Raw genomic sequence first — 27,153 nt, forward strand, 5'->3', positions numbered from 1 at the left:
AATGACAGTGGCGCAGTCACATTGAGAGATAGACAATGACAAAGTCAAAGACACACCGACAGAGAATCATAGATGATGCATGAAACAGTTACAGAAAGAGATCTAACAGACGATGGACATAAAGAAAGAGATTTAGCAGACGATGGACGTAAAGAAAGAGATCTAGCAGACGATGGACGTAAAGAAAGAGATCTAGCAGACAATGGACATAAAGAAAGAGATCTAGCAGACGATGGACATAAAGAAAAAGATCTAGCAGACGATGGACATTAAGAAAGAGATCTAGCAGACGATGGACATAAAGAAATAGATCTCGCAGACGATGGACATAAAGAAAGAGTTCTAGCAGACGATGGACATAAAGAAAGAGATTTAGCAGACGATTGACATAAAGAAAGAGACCTAGCAGACGATGGACACACTATTTTATCAAGGGGTAGAGAGTAATGACTGAGAGAGAAACTTTCTATTATTTCCCAAGATTAATGAAACATGTACAATCTATATAAAAAAAAACAAAAAACACTGCATTTCAAGAGCAGATAACTAAAAGTTAACAACGTACTTTCTTCATATCCAGCCATCACGAACAGCACACATCCTCCCATGCCAGTGTGTACTCTAAAAGATGCACACCACTCTTTAATGTGTACTCCATGAACGTATTTTGTAAACACACATACACATTTTTTTCTTTAGTGCACTCTCCTCCCCGGAAGTTTTGGAAATAAAATCCGAACCGGTTCTACGAGTGACTGTAGCCTTTGCCGCCGAGCGATATGATAATGCAACCGCTGGGGATAACCATAATAGACATACTTCTCTCTTTCTCCCCCCCCTCCCTAACTCTCACGCACACACAACTTTCCCGCCCCCCACACACCCAACACTGCTCATCTCTCACGTGCAGCCATGTGTGAGAAATCACAATGATGGACTGGTGTCAAATGGAGGCACGGCAGACACATTTTCTTTTTCCACGTCTGCTTCCTGTCGTCTGCTGACATTATTTCGTGAAATTAATAGGTTTAGACAAATGCTGATCACACATTTTGTTTTAATACAAAATAAAAAAGAAAACGTGCCATTTGATGAGTTACCGTTAAGAAGTTTTAAGATGTTATATTGTTATATTTAATAAACGGACATTAGTCTCTGAAACACGGTAAATACGAAGTCAAGCTGCACTGTGCATTTATTTTACAACTATTCGTTGATACGAGAGTGATCAGGGTAGATGGAGCGGATTAACTCTTTCTGTGCTAGCGCTGATGGAGACCTATTTTCTTTTAAAATAATATCAATTATGTTAAATTATATAATTTTTTTAAAAAGTGACGTTAGTCTTAGTAACTCTACCCGCCTTGCAGATTTGTGTTCGTCCCGGAGAGCTCAATGTTTTCGATCATAATCATTCGCAGTGAAAGAGTTAATAATACAATGTATCTAAAACACAATCCATACTCTCATACAAAGTCAAGCTAGCACAGAGGCTAAGCGTGGGTAGATTAGGGGGCTGGGGGAGCCAATATTACAACAGTAACATCAAAGATCTTGTGGCACCCTCCCTCTCCCTCAATTGCTTCCGAGCTCTTTATTGAAAGAAACAAAAAAGAAAGTTTGGTTTTCAGTAGATTGACCAAGACTCTCTGCTACTGTACTAACGCCCCACAGACCACTTTAACTCTATCAGTCCTACACGGCTGCTGGTCCTCACATAACAACACACACGACTGCACGATGGTGCACACGTGATAGTGACACTAGGTGTGAGTAAATGAGATGCGATTGTGGAGGGGAGGGTGCTGGGGGGATAGTCAAAGAAATGCAGCCACTCGGTAAGTGTGTGAGCATTCAAAAAACAAAGCGCTCATAAATATAGCGAGGAACGAGTGAGTGCTTGTCTCCGTGCGTGTTGAGTTTTCGCGTGAGTAAAAGATAGAAAGATTTAGAGAGAGAGAGAGAGAGAGAGAGAGAGAGAGAGCCTCTGTAGCTATAGGTTTTAGTAGCAATAAAAAGGACTGCACGGGAAAATCTGCAAGGTGGTATCATGGCTGTAATGAAACCAAACTATTAGTAGACACTTTGATATTTGTGTCTGCTGCTTTATCAGCATTGTTTTAATAAGATAAGATAAGAGAGGCACATTTTTATTGATCCAATCAAATGGAAATTCAGTTTGACTACAATTGACAACCTCAGCGTAACTACTTTACAATAACATATAGATGCAAATACGAACAATTCACACATGAAACACATACACACTCACAACCAGCGCTTTATGAATTAGACTTCTATGTACTTCTCGATGACGACAGCTGATCTTGTAACATTGTTTTAATATGTAAATAAATGACACGTTACAAAAAAAAAGTTCCTTTCATAATTATAGATGTTTTTATTATCTGTAATACAAGTAGCAATACATATTTAGAGCCATCGTTTGGTTCTGTTTAATCCACCATTTTCTCTGGCACTCAGTTTGGTAGCTGGTGCCAGTTCTCTATATCTAGCATGTATGTAGCACTCATTGCTTCAGCACTTAGCTTCACATGTGTATTTAAGTAAACAGCTGAACTGCTACCTATTCACTGCAGCTTCTATATGTGATTATATTGTCCCATTTTTCCGTTTGGAAACATATAATTATAAAACATATTTTTTTGTTCATAAAGCTTATGTACTGTTCAAGTCAGCTTACTCAAGACATCTGGTGAGGGTATGGCGAGGTGGGGGAAAAAAGGGGGGGGGGTCCTGAGTGGGTCATGTGACCGCCGATCCTTATGTTGCAAAGTGCTGGACCGAGACCAATCAGTTATAGTAGGCCTGAACACTGACCTGCAACGTAACAATCTGTGGGCAGACCTGTGACGTGGCAACGAGCTATTGGTCTAAACTGCCCACAAGTTGTGACGTTGCAGATCCGTGTTCAGGCCTTCTATAAGGAATGGTCTCGGTGGAGACCAATAGCTTGTTGCCACATCACAGTATGGGTCTCAGTGGAACTGGGGAACACTACCGTGTGTCTATGTGTGTAAGTGGGGGGGGGGGGTAGAGAGAGAAAGATTCTGGATGGCTTGTTCTACTAGAAAAGTTGTCTTCTCATAGTTGGAATCGCCAAGTTAGACGGTACATGGTCCCTGCCCTGGTCAGGTCTACCCTTTTTACGTTCGCTTTTGAAAATTATTCTCAAGCCAGTGACATGTCTACACGGACTGCTTCCATTTACAACAATGGGAACTCTTTTGAAAATTCGTTTACATCGTATGACTACTTACTTGGTCAGTTCATCTTCATCGTGTTGGCCGCCCTCCCCAGCCTCACTAATGCTCGTGGACCTGGACCTGCTGACCACTTCCGACTGAGCCATCCTCGGGCTTTCACTACTGCCATCGCCACTCTCAGCGGCGTCCATCAGCTCGTCGTCAGTGACGGGCATCGTCTGGGACCGCTCTCGCTTCTTCCTCATGATGTACCTGTGGGGGCGGAAAGAGAGAGGAGAGGAGAGATGATACACACGAGAATTTGTAAAAATGCCGGAAATTCATATTTCCCAGACCAATAACATGTTGGACAGCACTGCTTCAAAGGTTGACGGATGTGACACTTACTTCAGATCAGAATAAATTGGGTCAAATATTTTCACATCTTGTATATTGTTTAACTCTTTCTCTCCTAACTGACGATACCAGCGTTGATTTCACCAGAATGTGGTGAATAATTACGGAGAGAAAGAGTTAAGAAAATGTAAGGCTCTTTTTGAGTTGTTTAAAATGTTAGTAATCTAGGCTAATAACTGAGATGTATTTGAACATAAATAACGGGCGTCGAAAACGTTTTGCAAGTTTTTGTAGTGTTGGTACACTGTACTGTACTAAATAACAACTATAGAATCTCTTTAGTTTATTGTAGATGGATATGTCTTAGTTATGTATCAAGATCTGTACATTAATAACTGTGTTTCAACGTACCGGAAACCTGGGAGTTACATTCTAAAAGTTACGTTAATTGCTAAAAGGCTCCCTAATTCAACATTAAAACAAGCAAAATAAAGGAATAAAAAAATTTTAACGAAGCTTAACTATGGGTAATAACCGCAAAAAATCTCTACATTATATTTTAATACTGCAAAAATGAGTTCCATTTTGGTTTATAAAAAAGTATTAATTATTAATTACCACTTTTTTGATTAGCTGATTGTTGTATTTTTTTTTATTGATGTATGTATTGTCATCAACTATAAATAATTGTGAATAATTTAAACTTGATCCGAGAATGGAAAGGGGAGAAAAAATGTGTACGACAGACAGACAGACAGACGGACAGACAGACGGGGGTCAGCTAATATTTCCCTTTTTATGTACCAAACAAAATAATTAATTACCAATAATTAATAAAGTAATTGAAAACTGGTTCATATGTTGTTTGGTACAACAAATAATTGTCTAAATTTATCCGAGAACGGGTGTGGGACAAATAACGTGTACAAAAATTGTACCAGACAGACAGACAGACAGAATGAGTTGATATTAAGATTTCAGTTAACATTTTAACATAGAGTGGTGTTCCTAACCATGGAGTTACTGAGGAGTCCTAATAAGTGAACTGAATATGGTTAAAATATGAGGCATATGTTGAATTGTCCATTCGAATTCCTTTCTAGACATTGGCCGACATTCCATCGGGCAACAATATGCTAACATTAGGATTTTAAAAAATATATCCTAAAAGGCAAACTCGGTGAGGCAATGTGACTAGATTGAAGGCCTGATTTATCCAGTCATGTCACGCCATGATGTCACGGGGGTGACACTAAGACCAGGTCAGTAAGCTCCTGTTCTCTCGTTCCCCTAATCCCTCCTCTTCCCCTGTCATCTTTGATGATGTCACAAGCCAAGCAGACGTGAAGAAGACATCGAAATAATGAAGATGATAACATCAGTGAATAGATACGACTATCATACGACAAACACAAACACACACACACACAGGACATAAGTTGTCAGCATGAGAGAGAGTACATTAACCCTTAATTACTGCATATTTAATTTCTTCTTTACTAGACAATTCAGTTTATGGTATAATATATATATATATATATATATATATAGGATATAATATAATAGGATATAATATAATAGCATATAATATAATATATATTGAAGATGGATAGCCTAATGGACATTAAGTATCCACTCACATGCAAGCAAAATATAATAAATCCTTAAAAAAAAACAATAGCTTATCTAAAGGGGAAGAACTCAGTCCTTAAAACTATATGTACCAATAAAACACAAGCTATTTCCCTTATTCAATAGCAAAAAAATAAAAAATAATTACCAATAATTAATTGACTAAATGAGTATAGTTTATTGATTCATATTTTCTTAGCAACAATAAATAATTGTTTAGAGTATCAACTTTATCGGAGAATGCGTGAGGGAGAAATAGCGTTAACATTTTTTAAGGGGACTAAACCCAACAAATTTAGCCATACATGTAATACTGAAGTATAAGTTTCCTTTGTTGCTATTAAACAAAATAATTAATTAGCAGTAATTAATTGTCTAATTGGTTATTTTTAATTGATCCATGTCTGTGTCAATGAATAATTGTGCGAATTTGCAACTAGATCCGAGAATGGGTAGGGGACTAATAGCTTGTATGGACTTTTTACCAGACACACAGACCGACACACTGAGGTGTAAAACAAAAAAGAACTCTGTTGGAAATCAACCCTTGAACCTTAATATAGGCAGCCACATCACAACCACCCGTTGATTCAACCGAATGGGATTTATTTCCCTATCTTCTTCTTGAGACTGTCAGGCAGAGTTGGGCCTTCGGCTCTTGGAAATCCAGGCCAGCAAAAGTGAACAAGAGCTCCCTTTCACCGGCCTGAATGAGAAAACGCAAGAGTAATACTTTACTAAATGCATGCGGAAGCAAGCTTTATGGTTCGTCTAATAAAACTCTGAAAGAGTTACATAGATGACAATGGTGTCACTGTGGGTGAGAAAGATTAAGAAGATATAATGAGCTGAAGCCATCACTGAAATGGAGTTTGATGCTGATGAATGATGATGCAATTATGAAATGAAGGAATACTGATCTGCTTCTAATGTCGGACAAACCTCTTTGCCCCACTGGCCGACTTTTCTTTCTCGCGGTCTGCCCTTGACTTCTCCTCCAGACCTTTGAAGAAGTTGGCCCTGGCAGAGATGGTCATCTTGGACAGCTCTTTGTCTCCAGACTCTAGGTCCGAAGCTAGGACACCAGACTGCTCGTGAAGCAGGTCCACATCAGAACCCGACAGTATTCCAGAGTCTGCCTTGGAGTCTCTCTTCTCTTCAGTGTCTTCTGTCTGTACAGACATTGTTTTAAAATAGTTTAACTGATCCATTGAAATGATGAACATGGATATATGATATTGACCAGCATAAATGGTGTTAATGAAGTGATAATGGTCAATAGAGATGATGATTTTAAATGATACTTGTCAGGAGATGTGACGTATTAAAAAGAGGCGGATATCAAATGAGAAAGGTCCAATTCAAAGTCAAATGCAATTTTCTTAGACCTATAAAAATTTGATGAAAATCATATGTAAGAAATAACAGTAATAATACCGATGCATAAAAAATATGAGAAATTATATTAATAAAAAAAATAATAATAGTATTAAATGTTATTGACCAAAAGAAATGAAATAGAAAAAAACAACTTTAGAAGACAAAAAGAGAGATATTATGAAAAATTTATAGAGATAAAAAGATAGACCAATGTAGATCTAAAATCTAGACCTTAGATAGTAGATGTAGATCTAAAATCTAGACCCTAGTTAGTAGATGTAGATAAAAAATCTAGACCCTAGTTAGTAGATGTAGATAAAAATCTAGATCCTAGATATTAGATGTAGATAAAAAAAATTTAGACCCTAGATAGTAGATGTAGATAAAAAAAAATCTAGACCCTAATACTCATATAAATTACCCGCACAGTTGAAATACTTTTTTTTAGAAAAGTCAATTGCAGAAAGACAAAATATTAATACTAAATTTTAGTACTTAAGAAGAACCATAATTTTTGTTTCATTGCATTTGGTGATTATGCACCACTGATCAGGATACCAATTATCTTAACGTGAAGCCGACATGACCTAGTAGAAGTTGGAGAACAGAAGCCAGTAGGAGCAGCCAGACTCGTTCAAAACTGGAAACCGAAAGTTTCTTTTACGACATTAAATTACAAAAAATTAAAATCAATGGTTTGAAAAATGATTGTCAATAAATTCTTGAAAAAAAAAGAAAAAGAAAGCTCTCACTAATCTTCATTTCTGTATTTAAATCTTTGAAATCATTCGTTTATAACCGACATATATATTACAAGCATTTAAAAATGTATTAGGTTGGGGGAGGGGGGCGTTATAATCCAAAGAAATTTAGTACCCAAAAAAAAAGTTATATGGATAGAAAGAGCATATCGTGTGTTTGTGTAAAACCATCCAATTATGTTCTGTCCTACATGACTAAATCGGCCCTTTGTATGGCCGAGCTGCTGACCTTTGCCCACTCCGGGTGCATGATGAGCATCTGATTCTCCGGCACTGCGTTGAGCTCTTCCGCCGTCACGGGCAGCGTCCGGTGCCGCAATCTTCGGCCACGCCTCTGGTTTTTAGGCGATGGCGTCAGATGCTGGGGGAACTCGGCCTTCTTGCCGCCCAGGGGCAGGGGCTGCCTGCTGACACTCTGGTCCTTCAGCTGGTCAAAGGCGTTGATGGACGTTTTCTTGCGGACCAGAGCACGGAAGGCGCTGACCGTTTCGAGGCTGAACCGTAGGAGAGAAGAAAAAAGCACAGTAGTAAGACTAATAAATCTAACAAGTCCATATTGACGGTTAAACTATGTCCATTCTAGGGTTAAAACTATACCCTTAGTTTAAGGTTTAAACCCCGAATGGTAAGAATGGTAACATGTAAGTGTTAAAGCATTGACAGTGATTCTCTTACTATCGTACCTTCCCAAGAACTAATGAAAACAGAAGAACATAATTGCAGATTAAAGACGGCACCCTGAGTCTTTATATCAAGTCACAAACACACCATTCTTTACATAAATAAAAGAGAAACTCATGAAAGGTAATAAGTCTGCAATAGATTCTAAACTTTCTGTCTGGAGCATGTACAGTGGCTGGACAATACAATATTGACAGCTTATTAAAGTAGCACCAGATCACTAAATTTAGAGACACTACAGGATATGAAGAATACATGATAACATACCAATACTAGATAAAACACTGAACCAGAATTTACAAATAGAAAAAAAACAACTAATGAAATAGTCAGAAAGACACAAAGATAGAGGAACATTTCTTTTTCTTTTATTTAAGGACAAATTCATACAAGTGCTCCTTCTTTTTTAGTGCTATAAGAGAATGGAAAGGGTTGCCTGAATCAGCCAGGAAAGCAAACGACTAAACTGAGTGTAAATCACTGTTTAACACATGCATGACTGGATTGACACATGAACGTATTTATCTTTTCTTTGAAGTTACGTCTGTAATTTATAAAAATGGCTGCAAATCTTAAATCATTAATAGGGGCGAAGCTACCAAATGTATTAATTAGTGTGATTTTACAGTAAGTATCGACAAGCCAGTGTGATGTTACATTGTGTATCAGCAAGCCAGTGTGATGTAACATTGTGTATCAGCAAGCCAGTGTGATGTAACATTGTGTATCAGCAAGCCAGTGTGATGTAACATTGTATATCAGTAAGCCAGTGTGATGTAACATTGAGTATCAGCAAGCCAGTGTGATGTAACATTGTGTATCAACAAGCCAGTGTGATGTAACATTATGTATCAACAAACCAGTGTGATGTTACATTGTGTATCAACAAGCCAGTGTGATGTTACATTATGTATCAACAAACCAGTGAGATGTAACATTGTGTATCAGCAAGCCAGTGTGATGTTACATTATGTTACATTATGTATCAACAAACCAGTGTGATGTAACATTGTGTATCAACAAACCAGTGTGATGTAACATTGTGTATCAGCAAGCCAGTGTGATGTAACATTGTGTATCAGCAAGCCAGTGTGATGTAACATTGTGTATCAGCAAGCCAGTGTGATGTAACATTGTGTATCAACAAGCCAGTGTGATGTAACATTGTGTATCAGCAAGCCAGTGTGATGTAACATTGTGTATCAGCAAGCCAGTGTGATGTAACATTGTGTATCAGCAAGCCAGTGTGATGTAACATTGTGTATCAGCAAGCCAGTGTGATGTAACATTGTGTATCAACAAGCCAGTGTGATGTAACATTGTGTATCAGCAAGCCAGTGTGATGCAACAGTGTAATTGTATCTAGTAGGCAGTACGGTGCGATATCCACCACGTATTAAACAAACGACTGTATCTGGTTACAGCCATGCAAATCTAAATAAAACCTAGGTAACCAACAGAGACATTAAAAAGCTCATATACCTTCACACATACAGACAAGAAAATAAATAATGAACAATATATTGAAGTATAAATATCACAAGGTGAAGGCTACTCCTTCAATGATTACCTGCCTTTGAATTATGTCACATCCATTTCCGTTAAGAATTCAAGAAATAATGTCACCGATCGTTCTACCATCAAGTTATCTTTAGTGACAGTGTTATACTACGCACCACACCTGTTCATCACAGGGTTACATCACCACACCTGATGCTCACAAAGGGAACAAAATGGCGTTGTTGTTTTTTTTCACCTGGGATATACTACGTCGTTTATGATAACTTTACCTTCAGCGTGTTTCTTGTTGTTGCTATAGTAACACAAGAGAGAGAGAGAGAGAGAGAGAGAAAACAGTTTGTAATTGCCAGCTAACCTGTATGTGTATGTGTATAAACAAGCATCACGTAAAATCGCTTCACAACTTGACAGCAAAGTGAAAGTAGAAACAGATGAGAACAACGAAACTAATTCAAAACAAGAAAGTCCTTATGCACCGAGCACCAAGGCTGAAGAGTGTCGGCCACTGTTGGTACATCTCAACAAATGAACAATTATCTGTTTAAACTAAGTGTAGAGAAATATCAAAGCAGCTGACAACAGACCACTAGAGGATCCAGAACTTGACGGGGTGTCGGGGGCGATACAATATAAAATTATTGACGGATTTTTTTCCCCCCATAAATTGTGTAATTTCTCCAGTTAAATAAGCCACCCTACCCAAAGTTAAGGGTCTATCCGGTAGGGTTCTATTTCAATTTATATTTACTAATGATGGAATATGATATAGTTACAGCCATATCTCTTAGTTAATATTATACGATTTATTCTCTTTTGCGATAATTAATTGATTACCACTATTGAACTAATTAATTGGTTTTTTTTTTAATTCATGTATGTGTTGTGGTCGACAATGAATGACTGTGCAAAGTTTCAGCTTTATTCGAGAATGGAAGTTGGGAAAATAGTGTTCAGAATTTGCATCAGACAAGGTTGATATAAACCTTGTATAAAAGTTTAACAAATGTTCAGTTTTCGTGAATAAAAACAGTAGCGACTCGTCTGTGTGACAATATAACAAAATGCCATTAGCGTTCACTTCCCTTTCTGCTATATACAACAGAAGAAATATGAAAAGTGACTCTTAAGAGTTACCATAATGCCATATAATGGCTCTCATTTCTCACTTCTGATACAACAACCATAAGTTCTACAAATGATACAATTACATCGCCATACTGTAAAATAACTTAAATATACTTGATGTTTATATCAGAAAAGTAGTATATAAGTTTGGATACGTTCGTATATTTTGATATATTAATATGTTTTTAAAAATAATTATTGTTTATTTTGCTTCTAATATGAGCAATGTGGAATAATCAAATGCCGCAGTCTGTGTGTCTTTCATTTTTTCCCCTTGTCCCACAATTATGGTTGCACTCTAAGGAATTTAGACTAATCTGACCGATTTAAAGCCAGATATATATTTTTAAAAGTCGAAAGATAAGGAACCTAAATTGAAGAAATACACTCTAGAAAAACAATATTTCTGTTCATTTTATCAGCTTTGTGATCAAATAATTAGCAAACGACCATGTACCAGCACAACAACCAACCCATAAATGTTGAGTGGACTCAGGGGCGACCAAAAAATCCGGAAATGCAAAATCCCAGTCTTTCCCAAGATTCGAACCCAGGACACCAGGTTCGTAAGCCAGGCGCTTACTCACTCAGCCAATGCACCACCCGAAAAAAAATAACTATCCAGGCATTAATCTTTCAATTTGTCATGTATAAATACTTTGGTAAATAAATGGACTCCCTACTTTAAAAAAAAATATTTCAATAAATAATCAGAATTATCTTTACTCTGTACTGCAGTATTCCAAACTCTCCATGGGACTTGTTCTAAGGACAGGGTTGATATACTGGTTCGGGGATTCATTTTTTAATAGGGCTAGGTTGGAATAACTTTGAATCGATATCATTTCCGTAGACCAGTGTTTCCCAAACTGCGTTCCGCAATACTCTAGTGTTCCGCGAGGCCTCAAAAGGTGTTCCACGAACTACTGAAATACGTAATTAACTAATGAGCCAAAACGTGAATTAATCTCGCTAAAAAAATAAGCAAAGTGTTCCGCTAAATTCTCAAAATATGCGACGTGTTCCGCTAAGTTTGGGAAATACAGCCGTACACGGATAAGTATGGATGACAGGAGCAGTATTTATAGATGTATTTAGAAACACATCTTAAAGTGTGACCAAAGTATACAAAGTATTATAACAAAAGATTCCAGCAGCAATATTCTTTAAGAATTACGCATGGGTTATTAATAACAATCGGGATAATAACATAAAAATAATTGGTATAGTAACTTGAACACTTGAGATAATAACATAAATAAAACTGGTATAGTAACTTTAACACTTGAGATAATAACACACAAAAAACAATTGGAAACACTTAGGGTAACAACATAAACGCTAAAAATAAGACAGAAGCCTTTGGCATTAGAACGTAAAGAGTTAAAATAGGACAGAAACACTTCAAATAAGAACAGAAACACTCTCAATAAAAGATAAGCTCTTGAGATAGCAATAACACTTGTAATAACAACATTGACAAATTTTTTTGGGGGGAAAGCATTAATACTTGAGATAATTACAGAGGCACTTAACATAATAAAGAGAAACTTCAGATATAACTATAAAACTGTCGATTGTAACAGAAACACTTGGGATAATAACAATAACACTCAAAATGAAAAAAAAAAAGCATAACACTTCCAATAAAATAGAAACAGAAAAACATAAACTTTAATGATTAACAATGCACAGAAGCACAAAATAAAATACAATTGAACTAAGACATCTCTGTTTTAACACAGTAAGAGAAATCTTGACAACATTTATAGATGAGTCTCACCTGTCAGCAGCATTGATTTCCTCGAGAGTTACTGGTTGAGTCTGGTGGCGCCAGTCGTTCCTGTTCCGCTGCTGGAACCTGTGTCGCCGCTCCTGAAAAGCCTCACTCGCCTCGGCAATCTCTGTCAGCTTCTCGATCAGCTGGGGCCCGGACAGCGAGGTGGAGCCCGCCAGGCGAGCGTCTGACGCCGAGGCGACGGAAGTGACGCTGCTCTTTCTGCTGTTCGCCCCGGGGACAGTCGCCAGGGCTGAGATGGATGAGGCGGAGGATGAAGAGGACATGTGAGGGCCCTCGTACTTAAACTGAGTAGGAGTAATCAGCCCAGACCTGGAAACAGAACCAAAAAAAAAAACAGTCCGTTGTTAGACTCGCGAGTCAGCAGAATGTGAACCGGTGTGTCTGAGTTCCTGTGTACCGGGTCACCCACAATAGGATCAGACAACTAGAAAAAGAAGGTAGAAAGAGATAGTAGCAGAAAGCTAGAGGGGGGAAATGTAACATCAAGTTAGAGAAGAGGGGGGGGGAGGAAGAAGTACTAATTGGTTTTGTTACAATTAGCAATCATTTGAATCTATCACGTCCTCTTCCCAACCATTCTCTATTACGCAAAGTTATTTCCTTGTTCTTGTAGTTTTGCGAAGTGCTAGCAGTGGCATTTTTGTATGTGGGATTGACGTTATTATAATAAGGCGGTTGGCTGGTCGTGTGATCTGCGCTCTGGGCTGTAGTCTCGATGGTCCCGTGCTCAAACCCTGCCTACGAGAGATTTGGGCAAAGATGTCATAATTTTGACTTCTGAATAGAAACCCGAAACATGCAAAAGTAAATAGATTGTCCACACAATCGTTCTGCTATAGGACACCGAAAGGTCCTGAAGAATACAAATGTTTCTTAAAGACCTTCTACTTCCCAGTCCAACCATCCCTGACATTGTTAAGACCTTTCAAAAATGGTTTTTCCTTGGCGCCATTTTTTCCAATGGACCTCATTCACCAATCGTAAACAAACAACATTTAGCCACGTGATAATATTTATAAAACAATGGAAAAAACTATCACGTGACAGCCAGTGTGTATTACGTAATTTGTATAGAAGAGATAGAGAACCACGAGGCTAAATGTTGTTTGTTTACGATTGGTGAATGAGGTCCATTATGCTATAAAAAAAAAGAAAATCCTTGGAGACGGAAGTTGTTTTTTTTTTTTTTTGTAACACCCGTAGGGCTCTCTACTAAAGGAAATAGACAGAAAAGCTTAGAATGAAACATGCACCGAAAAATTTCAAAGTCTAATAAAACTAAAAGTAAGTCCTATGTTGTATGATGAACGCAAAGGAAAAATGATGATCTGAGATGAACTGCACAGCCATTTCCAGAACATGCAGTTTTTCCATACAGTTTGTCTTTTCTAGAGGTATCCGTGGGAATTTCAATCTTCATAAAATATACATCATTGAAGGAAAACAAAAAATAACCAGAAAGATGGCTGGTAAGTGATACGCTAAGAAACAAAAAAGATAAATATCAATCTGCTCTTTGATAACGTTGAATTGTAGATCCACAGAATTCCCATTTCTCGCATCAAGTAAAATACGCAGTGCAACATTTTTAAGGCATCAAAAGGAATCATAAATATTTTAGTTGGTATACAGACAGGCATGTTGCGGAGAAGGACTGTATCAGCTAAAACTTGAGGCTGCGAAAACAAAATGTATAAATGTATCTGGAACTACAAATAGGATGCCACTGAGGGTAAAAATCATGCTCATGTACTCACACTGGCCTTGACCTAGGAGTTGACATCCCGGACCTTGACCTCGAAGCGGAGGCTGCGTACTTCTCCTCCTCCATCTTATGCTGCATGTACTGAACCCTCTCGGCGACGCTCATTCTCTTCAGGGCCTCATCCTCTTCTGGGTTCCTGCCCTGCTCGGCGGCCTTCTGCATGGAGTACCTAGAAATATAGACAGGAAAAAATTACACTCAACTATTGCAATAATGAAAAAAGGGAATCAAATTTAAAGTTATAATAACTCTGTCTGTGTATTGAGAGGGTTATCTACCTTCAAAAACTTTTTTTTTTTATTTCTGTTCTTTTTACAATTAAATTATGTTGAAGGAAAAAAAAAAGGGGGGGGGGCGAGGTGGAATTGTTTTTGTTATGAGTCAAGGGAAATAACGAGGTAAAAATTCACCACTTTTTTGCGTTTTTATTTTATTCGATAGTGTCCCTTTAAGAGGGAATTTAAAAAAAAAAAAAAAAAAAAAATATTTCACAAGCGTTAATGTGGGCTTAACAAATTCAAACTTATGGAAAACATTGAATAACCCCGACCTATTTAAATCAAAGAAAACTGGTTGATACAAATCTACACTGTGTTGCATTATACAAAACAATACCGCGCTGTCCAAAGAAAAGATAGACTGTCCTCCCTCCATATTATCTTGCTGTGGATCAGGAAAACGTGGTGGAAATTGGTGACACGACTTAGGACAGCGACCCCTGCGACCAAAGTCAAGGGACATGGTGATTATACAATAGAAATATTAAAGAAATCGAACTGAAATACAGAAGGCAAAAATGCAAGAATATGTTTACTTTTTGATTTCTCGCGAGATTAAGTACACACATGGCCCGCCGCCATTCCCAGGTTGTCCCTTACATCTTTCTGATCTGTAGATTGCAAAGTCTGAAAGGGGAAACTTTACTATCCACTGGCATTAACAGCATCTAATTAAATACACTAAAGACGTTTTTTTTTGTTCTCAAAACATAGATGATTGCATCCTCTGATGGGTCCAACTTTTTATATAACATGCACACGGCTGAGATATCATATTAGTTGGCTCTCAGTTGTTGGAAACAAAACAATTCAGTTCTGCTGGTCAAGGCTACAGTTGGATAATTATTAGTCAAGTCAAGGGATGTGGCTAGGACTATTGATTATTTCCATCACTAGTCACTCACTTCACGGTCCTAGTTAAAAATCAATATAAAAATATAAAACAAAAAAAACTAACATACATTTCAACCATCTTGTCACATAGTGCTTTGAAAACACCAGCCACAAAAACCTAGTTAATTACCAGCCACAAAAAACTAGTTAATTACCAGCCACAAAAAACTAGTTAATTACCAGCCACAAAAAACCTAGTTAATTACCAGCCACAAAAAACCTAGTTAATTACCAGCCACAAAAACCTAGTTAATTACCAGCCACAAAAAAATATTACCTGGATGGATGCCTGGTCGTGCGGTTTGCGCGCTGGACTGTCGATCAGATTTATCGATGGTCCAGGGTTCAAACCCTGCCCGCTCCCATCCCCCGTCGTCCTGCGGGAGGTTTGGACTAGGAAGTAATTATCTTCAACTCTGAAGGAACATCCGAAACATGTAAAACAAACAAACCTAGTTAATTACCAGCCACAAAAACCTAGTTAATTACCAGCCACAAAAACCTAGTTAATTACCAGCCACAAAAACCTAGTTAATTACCAGCCTCAAAAACCTAGTTAATTACCAGCCACAAAATACCTAGTTGACTCCCAGCCACAAAAACCTAGTTAATTACCAGCCAGAAAAACCTAGTTAATTACCAGCCAGAAAAGCCTAGTTAATTATGTGACCCACAAAATCACATGTCTGGATCACAATGTCCATCTCTTTTGGACTTCTGCTCGTCTATGGACTGATAATAGCACAATGTAAGCCGGGGATTCCCCCGTTGGTTTGTGTATATCTCGGCTATGGCCAACCGACGATCCACGCTAAAATTTAAAAAAGCATCTTTGAAATATGCTAGATCTAAGTGCTTCAGTGTGTAAGACCTTATGATAAGCTATTGTCGCAATGAGCGGCATCTGCTCAATTAGTCATAATTATTTTAAGTATTTTACTTACTTGAGATTTTCTTGTATCTCCTCAGTGGCGGAAATAGTCCTTTTCTTCTCTTTGTCCTCTTTGTCCTCCTCTTCCTCCAGCACATCACCCACCAGGTGTTTCCGCTGCTGGAGTATCTTGGCCAGCTGAGGATCCACGATGGGATAGCTGGAACCCTCTGAACTCTTTAGTGAAGAAGCTCTTTTTAAAATGCCTTTTCTCTTCTCCGTCAGATCCGTGGCGTCCTTAAAAGAGGACGATCTGCTCATCCCCGAGGATGTCGAGACAGAGAAATGAGCGGAGACGGTGGCTGCCTTCAATGATGTTTCTGCAATGGATGAATCCATCGATGAAGGGCTTGGCTGCAGAGGGATTTTCTGTGATACTAGATCAATCCCTTTCTCAGCATCCTGCAATTGATGCACATTTGTAGATTTCACCATATTGGTTAGATTGCTTTCCTTTGCGTCACCTTCATGCAATTTGATATTACGTTCTGGCGTTTTGGTGTCACGGTCTTGAGATTTGATATCACGGTCTTGCGATTTGATATTAGGTTCTGGCCTTTTGGTGTCACGAGCTTGCGATTTGATATCACGTTCTTGCGTTTTGGTGTCACGGTCTTGAGATTTGAAATCACGTTCTTGCGATTTGATATTACGTTCTGGCGTTTTGATGTCACGTTCTTGCGATTTGATATTAAGTTCTTGTGATTTGATGTCACGGTCTGGCGTTTTGGTGTCAAGTTCTTTTGTTCTGATATCACGTTCTTGTAATTTGGGGTCACGCTCTCGCGATTTGGTGTCACGTTCTTGCGATTTGATATCATGATCACGTATCTTGAAGCTAGGTTCTTGGGATTTCAGATCACATTCTTGGGATTTGGTGTCACGTTCTCTCGAACTAAGGTCACGAGATCTGTCCCTCACTGTCTTTTCATTTAGGCCTTTATCAACCAATTTCATTTCACGATCAGATGATTTTGTATCCCTTACAGAATGGATGTCTACCTGCTGCTTCCTCTCTTCCAAGGCTTTGTTCTCGTCGTGAAATTTATACGTAAATCTCGAAGAAAGAGAATTCGAGTCTTTGGTTTTCTCGGGAGAACTTCTGGGTGAAATGGAAGCGATAGACGTTTCAACTTCTCGAATGTACCTCTGAGCGTCATCGATGGAGGGCGACCTGGACTTATTTCTCGGAGATGTGATGTCAAGCGGAGATGGGGGCAGTGACGAAGGCTGCTCCGGATGGTCCAACTCCTCGGTGACCTTCGACAAGAGCTCCAGGCTTTTGTCGAGAGTGGTCAAGACGGGCTTTTTATCCTTTCCTAGATCATTTTTCGTGGTGCTGGTTGCTGGGTGGGTAAGAAACGTCGAAGTTTCTTTACTGGGTAATCCAATAGTCTCAAGGGCGTTGTCTTTTTTTAGTTTGTCGTCAAGTTTTTCAGTTTGGGAAGGTGCGTTGGATCTCCTGGATGACCCAGAAATCCAAGCTCTGTTGCCCAGAGATGCTAATGTGGAATCTGTAAGCTTAGTATCTGAAGATATGCTAGAAGGTGCTTTTTGTAACGTTGAGCCTGGCTCCGGCGAAAAGTTTCTTATAGAGTTAAAAATAGCTCTTGATGAGGGGTCGTTCCGAGAATGTGCGTTTTCCGAAGCATTGTTTGGGACATTTCCTACAGAGGATGAGTCTGAAAGATCTTTGGTCTTGTTGTCGAGCTTCAGAGTTCTCTCAGAAGCTAAAGGCACGCCTGGAGTGGTCTTAAGAGGTGAAGCCTCTCTAAGGTAATGTGTGTCTTTAAGTGGAGGCGTGGCCTCTTTTGGGGGAGGCGTGGCCTCTTTTGGGGGAGGCGTGACTTCTTTTGTTTTACCGAATTGGTTGGTTAATTCTGATGTATTTTGAGCTAGCCTCCTGGACATAAAATCTGACCTAAAGCTGGCACTTTTCTCAAGCCTGCTAACAGAAACAGAGGAATCTGCCGGCTTCTCTCCATAGCGCCTTAAGCTTTGGGTTCTCTCAGGTGTCCGTCTTGCGCCCTCCGAGTCCTCACTGGAACTGTGAATCTCCTCCGCCTTTTGTCGTCGGACCCACGGCCGCTGCACGGCGGAGGTCGTAGCCTCCGCTTCGGTTTCTGATTTCTCGGAGTTGGACTCGGAGCCGGAAAATTTTTGAATCAACTGACCCAGGTCCACTTTTTTCGTTTTGAGGTGGACGTCGTTGGTTGTGTCAAGTTTAGACCTGGCAGACTTGTCAGGCTCAGTAGCTTGCTGGCTAAACTTTTGTCTGCTAGCACTAATCTGTGAACACAATATACGATTTAAACAATTTAAAAAGTTCATACATGAATTTACAAAGGATGATTAGAAACACGTATTTATAAGGATTAAAATTATGTATTTATAAGGATTAAAATTACGTATTTATAAGGATTAAAATTACGTATTTATAAGGATTAAAATTACGTATTTATAAGGATTAAAATAACGTATTTATAAGGATTAAAATTACGTATTTATAAGGATTAAAATTACGTATTTATAATTATTATAACTGCGTACTTATGATTAAAATTAAGAATTATAATGATTAAAATCACGTCTTTACAATGATTAAAAATGCCTTTTTTATAACGACTAAAATCAGGTATTTCTAATGATTAAGGCGAAATATTACAATGATTAAAGTTTCGTATTTATAATAATTAGAATCACATACCTATAATAATTAAAGCGACGTATTTGTTCTAATTAAAATCAAGCAATGGCAATAACAATAATCAGGTATGATGTTAATATAATTATTTAAACGACGTGTCTATGAAGATTAAAACATATAACACGTATTATAATAGTTAAAGACACGACTTATATATAGAAACACCATTTTCCAATCATAGTCTACGCATTTTTATATCACGGCAATTATAAATTAACTTTTAAGCAATTTTACGACAATAAAAATCAACCTGCAAACTATTTTACGACAATCACAATATAAGCTGTAAACTCTACTCCACCTTTGTTTCAATTATGAACATCTCTAAGAGAAAAACAATCATACTACTTTGTTCAATTCGAACCAATGCCTGTACATTAACAGTGTGTTGTTTTACTTATATAGAATCCTGGAATCCAAATTTAGAAGTACTGTTGTGATCGGAAGGAGATAGGTCATCACTCAAACCACCCGAGTCTAGATTACGTGGGCGCGTCGCACTTTCGAGGGGGTGCTTCTCCTTCATATGATCTGGAGAGGTTGACTCTACCTTATGCAATTTATTGGCATGACTTATCAATTGCATCTTTCTATTTCATTATTTAGAACAGTGGTTCCGAAACCTTTTTTTTTCTAACGGAACACTTAGGACATTTTGAGCATTTAGCGTAAAACTGTGCTTATTTTTTAGAGAAATAAATTCACGTGATAGCCTACTAGTTTAGTAGTTACTTATTCCAGCCGTTCGCGGAACACCTATTCGGGCCTCACTGGGGTCCCGAGAAATAAAGTTTGGGAAACACTGACTTCAAAGGTTTAGAGAAGATCAGAACTAGCGTGGAGAAAAATAAAAGTGTGGTCTGTGTTACGATGCATCATTCTCATTTTCATGCCATCTATTTCATAAAAATTAAATGTTTTAGTACTCAAGGAAAACAAATTAGTTCTTTTGCTAGCATCTTGCTTTAAGAGACAAAAAAAAAAAAAAAGGATTAGAGCATTATGACAACACGGTAATCTAACTTGAATGACGTCATCTCCTTCCAGACCAAAGCGACTCGTTCTATAATAGCTCATATCGTGTGCCGTCACAGCGCGATTTTAGAAATCTTAGAAAATCCGGGGAAGGCTATAATAAGGAAATGGAAGGTATTCAAAGTGAATACTGTTATTTCGTTAGGGATATAACTGTACTTTTTCAATTAGACTGTTTCAACTTCAAGATTATCTTCTGTGCTCTGTAAAAATGTGTGTTGTGTTTATGTGATGACAAAGAATACGTCGGATTATTACAGCGGTTCTCAACCTTTTATGCTCGGCGACCCCTTTTTACAATTCCCCACTCTGCCGCGACACCCCCCACCCCACTCACACACATACAGCAATAGAAGAAAATGCAAAAACAATCTATATTTTCGATGATCTTATGCGACCCCTGGCTAATCGTCAATCGACACCCCAAGGGGTTCGCGACCCACAGGTGGAGAACCCCTGGGATATTATGTCATCGTCGGTACTGAAATTATAAGAATTATGAAGTACAAAGACATTGTTCTTTCCTTCGTTTGTTCACGATCAATCAGATTCTTTCATTGATAATGAACATTTTCACATTAAAGGCTAATCCCAGTTACCTGCTCTCTGATTTATTTATTTTTTTGAAGATAATAAAAAAAAAGGTTTCCCCTTTCAGACCTTGCGATCTATAGGGCAGACGATGTAAAGGTCATCTGTTTCTATGGCACACGGTTAACGAGCAGGGTGTCATGTGGCCAGCACAACGACCAGCCGCCTTTATTCTCCCCAACTAATGTCAGGTATCCATTAGAGCTGGGTGGACTCAGAGGTACCCAAAGGTCCAGGAATTAAAAATCAGTCTTCGACAAGGTTTGAGCCCAGGACCTCAGTTCGGAAGCCAAACTCTTTACGGCTCAGCCACCACGTCTTTTTTAAAAAATAGAAATAAAGTTCTTTAAAAGAAAGGGGTGGCGGAGAAGATAAAGCGATATGAGGAAATGTGGTGGCTATATAAATTTAAAGCTAAAAATACCAAGATAATGAATAGGGAAATACTGAGAAAGTTTTTTAAAGAAATAGACACAATAACCAATGACCAGGACGCCATTTCGAAAGATCAAAGCTGCCAATTTAAAAAAATACTTCGCTCTTTCAATGAAAGAAATTGGATTATAAAATACTGAAAAGTGCATTAAAAAAAAAAACTATTATATGTTTTGTTCGCTTAGCGAAACTTTTTTTTATTCTATACACCGGATACACAGTTAGCTATTTATGGACTTCCCTCGATGTGTGAAAATATCTAATACGGCCAATAGTACCTTAAACAGATATAGATATGGTAATCTAAGCAAACAAATGGTGCATGAAAAGAAAAAAGAATTATAAAAAAATACAGTCTAAAGAGATACATTTAATAATGTTTAATGTACAACTCTTAAAAAGATCGCTGTTTTTTGTGGATTTTGCAGCGTATTTATAGGACTGATTTAAAAATGAATAAAGTTCCACTTTCAGACCTTGTGGTTTATACGCAGATGATGTAAAGGGCATCTGTTTCTGTGGCCTACAGTTAACGAGGGTGTCATGTGGCCAGCACAACGACCAATCGCCTTTACTTTTCCCAAACTAATGTCAGGTACCGTCTTTACTTTTCCCCAAACTAATATCAGGTACCCATTAGAGCTGGGTGGACTCAGAGGCGCCCGAAAAATCCCGGAGTTAATAATCCCAGTCTTCACCAGGATTCGAGCACCGGACCCCGGTTCGGAAGCCAAGCGCTTTACCGCTCAGCCGCCGCGCCTCCACTTATAGGACTGATAGCTCTAAAAATACTTGAGAGGATGAAATATGACTCCCTTTGTTTTTTTTGTGTGTTTTTTTTTTCGTGATTGAAAGTGCAACTAGGGGGCTCTAAACAGGTGGTGATAATTAGCATGTTTCGTTGCGTTTAGACTTCTTCAAGCAATCCGCATATGAGCATGTCTTTTTAAGTGGGGCATTGTGTGCGTGTGGAGGGGAGGTTAGATGGGTCGAGTAAGGTGATCGCTGTCCTACAAGTGGGGACAAATTGAGGATGGTGACAGCATCTAGTGCAGGGGTTCTCAACCTGTGGGTCGCGACCCCTTTGGGGGTCGATTGACGATTTGTCAGGGGTCGCCTAAGACCATCGAAAATATGAATTCTTCTATTGCTGTGTGTGTGAGGGTGGGGTGGGGGTCGCGGCAAAGTCAGGAATTGTAAAAAGGAGTCGCCGAGCTTAAAAGGTTGAGAACCGCTGATCTAGTGGGAGTGGAAAGAGATAGAGCGATACCGTTTAAATTCATTATTCGGATCAAATGAGTTTGTTACATTTTCATCACTTCGACTCCAATAAGGTTATAGTATGCCGACACGTTACCAGTTTTAGTTCAATATTTATAATTAAATTTTAAATAGTACAAAACCAACAACCAAATAATATTTGTGCACTTGATCACATTTATATACTACGACTAAGTGTTTTAAAATTGGTTAACAAATTCTATAAGTAACAAGATTGTCTTTCATAGCTCGATTTTTTTTCTAATGCATAAAACAATCCTTTTTTGAAAATACATATTTGTGTGTAAAAAAAAATTTACAAGGGGGAAATATAATCTACGGATTTAAATAAAGAGCATTTTCTATCTTACTTCACTTCTGTGTTTGACACGAGATGGAAATAGAAAATAAAATAATATAAACAGTACGCATAATGAGTTATAATTCTAACGATTTATTTTTCTTTGGTACTTTGGTCTTGAATGTGCACTACTTACTCAGACCTTACTTAGGACGAGTTGAAAATGTGATTCTCTCTTTTCAACCTATATGACACCCCATATGACACAATAAAAAGCATACAATGTCATTTACATGTCATCTACCGAGACCAATCTTGACCTGCAACGAGGCCACTTGTGGGCAGGGTAAACCAATCGCTTCTTGCCACGTCACGGGGTCTGAACGACGTGGCAATGAGCTATTGGTCTCCACTGCCACTGGTTGTGACGTTGCTTTCGCCCCCCCCCCCCCTCCCCTTTACTCTGGAGGGCAAATTCTAGTACAGAAATCACACGATTTTTTTTTTTTGGGGGGGGGGGGGCGATGGTTATGAAACATTGCTCTAATTGAAACACTGACCACTTTTTTTTTGGTCTTATATATATATATATATATATATATATATATATATATATATATATATATATATATGTGTGTGTGTGTGTATATATATGCATTTATACATAAGATTAAGGTTTATTGGAGTTGGGGTAAGTGTTTTGAAAAAAATCGCCCCCCCCCCCACACACACTCAAAAGTTCTGGATCCACAAGTATCTGTTGGTGCTTATTTTGCCCGGTTCCGGCCGAATTTTGATGCCCGATGCCGACACTGTGGAGAGTCTGTGGAAACAGTGGCGCACATCTTGCAAGAGTGCGGGGGAATGTGTCAGCAGAGTCACTTGACCTGTATGGGAGGTATGAGGCACTAAGCCGAACAGCAGAGTTTCTCGCCAAGGCTCTACGGGAGGACTAGCCCTTCCAGCCTTGTTACCAATAGGAGTTCATCTCTCAGGATCCGCTAGTTCGCACCTACTATAGTTACATTTAAATACTTTCAAATGTGTATATACCCAGAAGTAATTCTATGATAAATAGTGATAAGCCATTAATTTAAAAAAAAAAAGGATAAGCCTCTAAATAGAGATAAGTTTGAATGAGCAGAGAGACACATTGCAAGGATATTTTAGATTAAAACGAAATTTTACAAATAACCTTTCGGTATACAAAGACAGGCCATGAATAAATCGCAATACTTTTATTAGAATCGCCTGGCCTTCTCAAGGCGTGAAACCTTGACCTCTGGGGTCTTAAGTCTAAAACGAAATAGGTCCCCTTAGAGGAGGGCGCCTGTTACCTTAGCTGACAAGTCTCCCATGTACCTGGTCGGGATGTTAGCTCGAGCTCTGGAGGGCGGTGGGGCGTGCTGTGGGTTCGGGTTCTCCCAAAATGTTGCATGCTGGGACACCACGGAGCCTTCCTACAAAAAATAACGTCATGACATGCCAACAATACAGTGTGTTTTCTAAGTCAGTGCAGGCGTATTTTCAAAACCAGTACATGCTTTAAAAAACGTGGGTGTTCAACCCGTGACCCTCAGGTCAAAATGTGACTTTTGGTCTTTGTTTCTCTGACGATTATATTAAAACATCAAAAGAGATATTCCCCCCCCCCCCCCAGAGTTGAACACCTCCATTTTTAAACATGAGTAATCTTGATGTAAAAGGTTAATGTTAGTATTTAACAGTTATTACAATGCACTAACAGATACACACACACAAAATCAATCGAAAATATTCAGAAAAACAAAACCAAAACAGACATGTTAATTTTTTTAGATCGAAATGCATAAATAAGGGGAACTAGACGGTGGTGAAATAGGATCATTATATGCTATAATTCAAAATTTTCATTGTGGATTTATTATTTCAATTCATCTGTATCGTATCATTAAATATGATGTAGAACCATTTTTTTAAATTTATTTTACAATTGAAGTTAATATGTATTACTACATTGGAATTATATTCAGTGACATATGTTCTACGATTCCCGCGTTACGTTTCAATGTTTTGACTCTAAATTTATATCTAGATCCGTTAGTGTTCAATGACTATGGAACTAGAAAATGTATTATCTAATAGATCTATTTAGAAATGAGAATCTAACAAAATAAAAGGGGGTGCGGGCGGGGATTAGAGACCCAAACATGCTGAGATAAAGTCCGTATTAGCGGCGCACACTTAATATTAATATGTAGAACATTATAAAATGTGAAAGATCTGGGTCTTTAAAATAAGGCTCAACAGTTGTGCATTACAGTGTGAGACGTATGAGGTTATACAAAAGTCAGGATCGGTGCCTGAGAAATGGACCACGTGAGCATGATTAGTACTACAGTATTCAAAAATGGTAGCTTAGCATATACGAATGCAAATTATTAATTGCTTAATAATTAAGATAGGTCTTGCTTTATTGGCTATTGTGCAATAATGTTTTCCAAGAGCATTTTAACTACTTCTTAAGTCAGGGGGAGAGAACCCACATTTTCGTGTTCGCGTATGGAACACTTGAATTAAAGAAGAGTTATCTTTCTTTCGATAGTCACACTTTTTTTTTTTTTTTTCAAAAGATTTATAGATAAAAGTCAGTCACTTCGTGTTAATGGGAGGAGAATGCACACAAAACACACACATCTAAATGCTTACATAGAGAACGTGAAACAAAAGACAATGGTTTAATGCGCGTATAGGGTGCCACTACTTTGAATATGGTCTCTTATCAATGTGCAGAACCGTTAGTATGTATTGTATAATGCTCATTACATCGTAGGAATGAAAACAACAACTGAGAGAAGCAAATCTTTGTCAATATATATATATATATAAAGAGAAAGAAAAGAGAGAGAGAGAGAGAGAGAGGAGAGAGAGAAAAGAGGGAGTGAAAGAGAGAGATCTATGGATGTTACTGATGTGACATACAGACATGCGCGTTGAAAACTATGAAAACACACCTCCTAATAACAAATTCAGAAGCAATAAATGTACATGTATGACTTACAGTACGACGCCTTGTCTTGCTATCTTCCAGTGTCGGATCAGAATGGGGCGTCTCTGCAGGAGAACAAGGAATAAAAATAATTAGCAGTGTTTAGACAGGATGAAACATGGTTTTATGATGACAGAGAGGAAAAAAGAAAAAGAAATACAAATACAAAGGTTACAATGTATATCATTGCCAAGGAAACAAAAAATTGCATGTAATTATTTCACATATATTGAAGAAAAAAAAAAGCTTTAGAAAATCTGCATAATCAGGAGGCCGCGAAACCCTGTTATAAGTTATAAGTTATAATGATTTAATTTAATACTTTACACCAAGAATTCGCGCTGGGCCTATGAAAGTGCGGGCCCATTGCAGCCGCATAAGCTATAGTGGCTTAAGGCCGGCCCTGCGCGGGAAGCCAAAGAAAAGCCCCCTTCTCAGTGTCAGATAGTGGGGAAAAAAAACCCGGACAGACATGGTTAGTTGCTCGGGGGGGGGGGGCACCTGGATATAAGGAAATCAAGGATCTCTTTTAACTCCTAAAAATAAAAAATGAAGCACTTTGTAAGAATGCACCGTAATTTATAGTTTTATGAAGCAGAGACCCGGTGTTAACTTGGAGTGATATCACATTGTAAATTAAACTACCAAGCCCGAGGTGATATGATGTCACCGATGTGTACACAAACAACTATTTAAAGGTATCACAAGATTAGGTTACGGATAGGTCAGTAGATATATGTATGTAGAGTGCGTATGTTGTTAGCATTATGTACAAGACAAAGAAGGGGGTGACCAAGCGGTATAAAACTTATCAACCACTAGATGTATGATCTGACAATGAACTTCAAGAGTCTAACAAGGAGTTTTTAGACACTCTGCAGAGACATGTCGGTGGGAGGTCTGACAGGACTATCTGTCCCAAGTGTTTTTTTTTTACAATCTCAACTGTTTACCTGAGTTGATCAAATTATTTTTAAAACATTTTCCCTTTAAAAAAAAGGATAAAAACATTTTATATTGTAGTTTCACAACTTATATTTCAGATGGGAGGGAGCGAAAAAAGGGGGAGGGGGCCATGGCACTCGATATGAAAGATCGGTTTTAATGACAAATTCTAACGAGGGCGTAACATGGGTACCACAACGACCAGCCGCCAAATTATTTTTTTCTTCTAGTTAAGGCCGGATAAGTCATTTAGAGCATTATAATTATAATGTATAAGAACTATATGTATAACTATATGTATGTATATTATGTGTGACACAGTAGTCCGGATCTCAATTGCAGACTCCTAGGTCCGACCACAACCGGTATGGTTAGTAGTTACATGAGGCGGATATACCATTATCATTTTGTATATTTTTAAATTGTAATGTTAATCTCAATTAGCTTTCTCTGCTTGTACAAGAAAATTATTGAAGTAAATTAGAATTTAAAAAAATAAATTATAATGCATTAAGGTGA

The 27,153-nt window shown here is 38.2% G+C and overlaps 1 protein-coding gene across 5 annotated transcripts in view; it reads right to left on the minus strand.

Annotated features, from left to right (window-relative positions):
- The window catches only part of LOC106073011 (supervillin-like), a 204,336-nt gene that overhangs the window by 66,684 nt on the left and 110,499 nt on the right, over positions 1-27,153 (minus strand). For 4 of the 5 annotated variants that reach the window (XM_056013385.1, XM_056013384.1, XM_056013383.1 and 1 more), the window contains 8 exons: positions 25,702-25,754; positions 23,999-24,121; positions 16,346-18,621; positions 14,222-14,398; positions 12,447-12,773; positions 7,566-7,830; positions 6,138-6,367; positions 3,282-3,479 (listed from right to left, as the gene is read on the minus strand). In XM_056013385.1, the coding sequence (XP_055869360.1) occupies positions 3,282-3,479; positions 6,138-6,367; positions 7,566-7,830; positions 12,447-12,773; positions 14,222-14,398; positions 16,346-18,621; positions 23,999-24,121; positions 25,702-25,754 (3,649 nt within the window). The remainder of the gene's footprint in view (positions 1-3,281; positions 3,480-6,137; positions 6,368-7,565; positions 7,831-12,446; positions 12,774-14,221; positions 14,399-16,345; positions 18,622-23,998; positions 24,122-25,701; positions 25,755-27,153) is intronic. The other variant, XM_056013386.1, reaches the window with a different exon arrangement.

This window comes from Biomphalaria glabrata, chromosome 16 (genome assembly GCF_947242115.1).
Source record: "Biomphalaria glabrata chromosome 16, xgBioGlab47.1, whole genome shotgun sequence".
NCBI lineage: Eukaryota > Metazoa > Mollusca > Gastropoda > Planorbidae > Biomphalaria > Biomphalaria glabrata.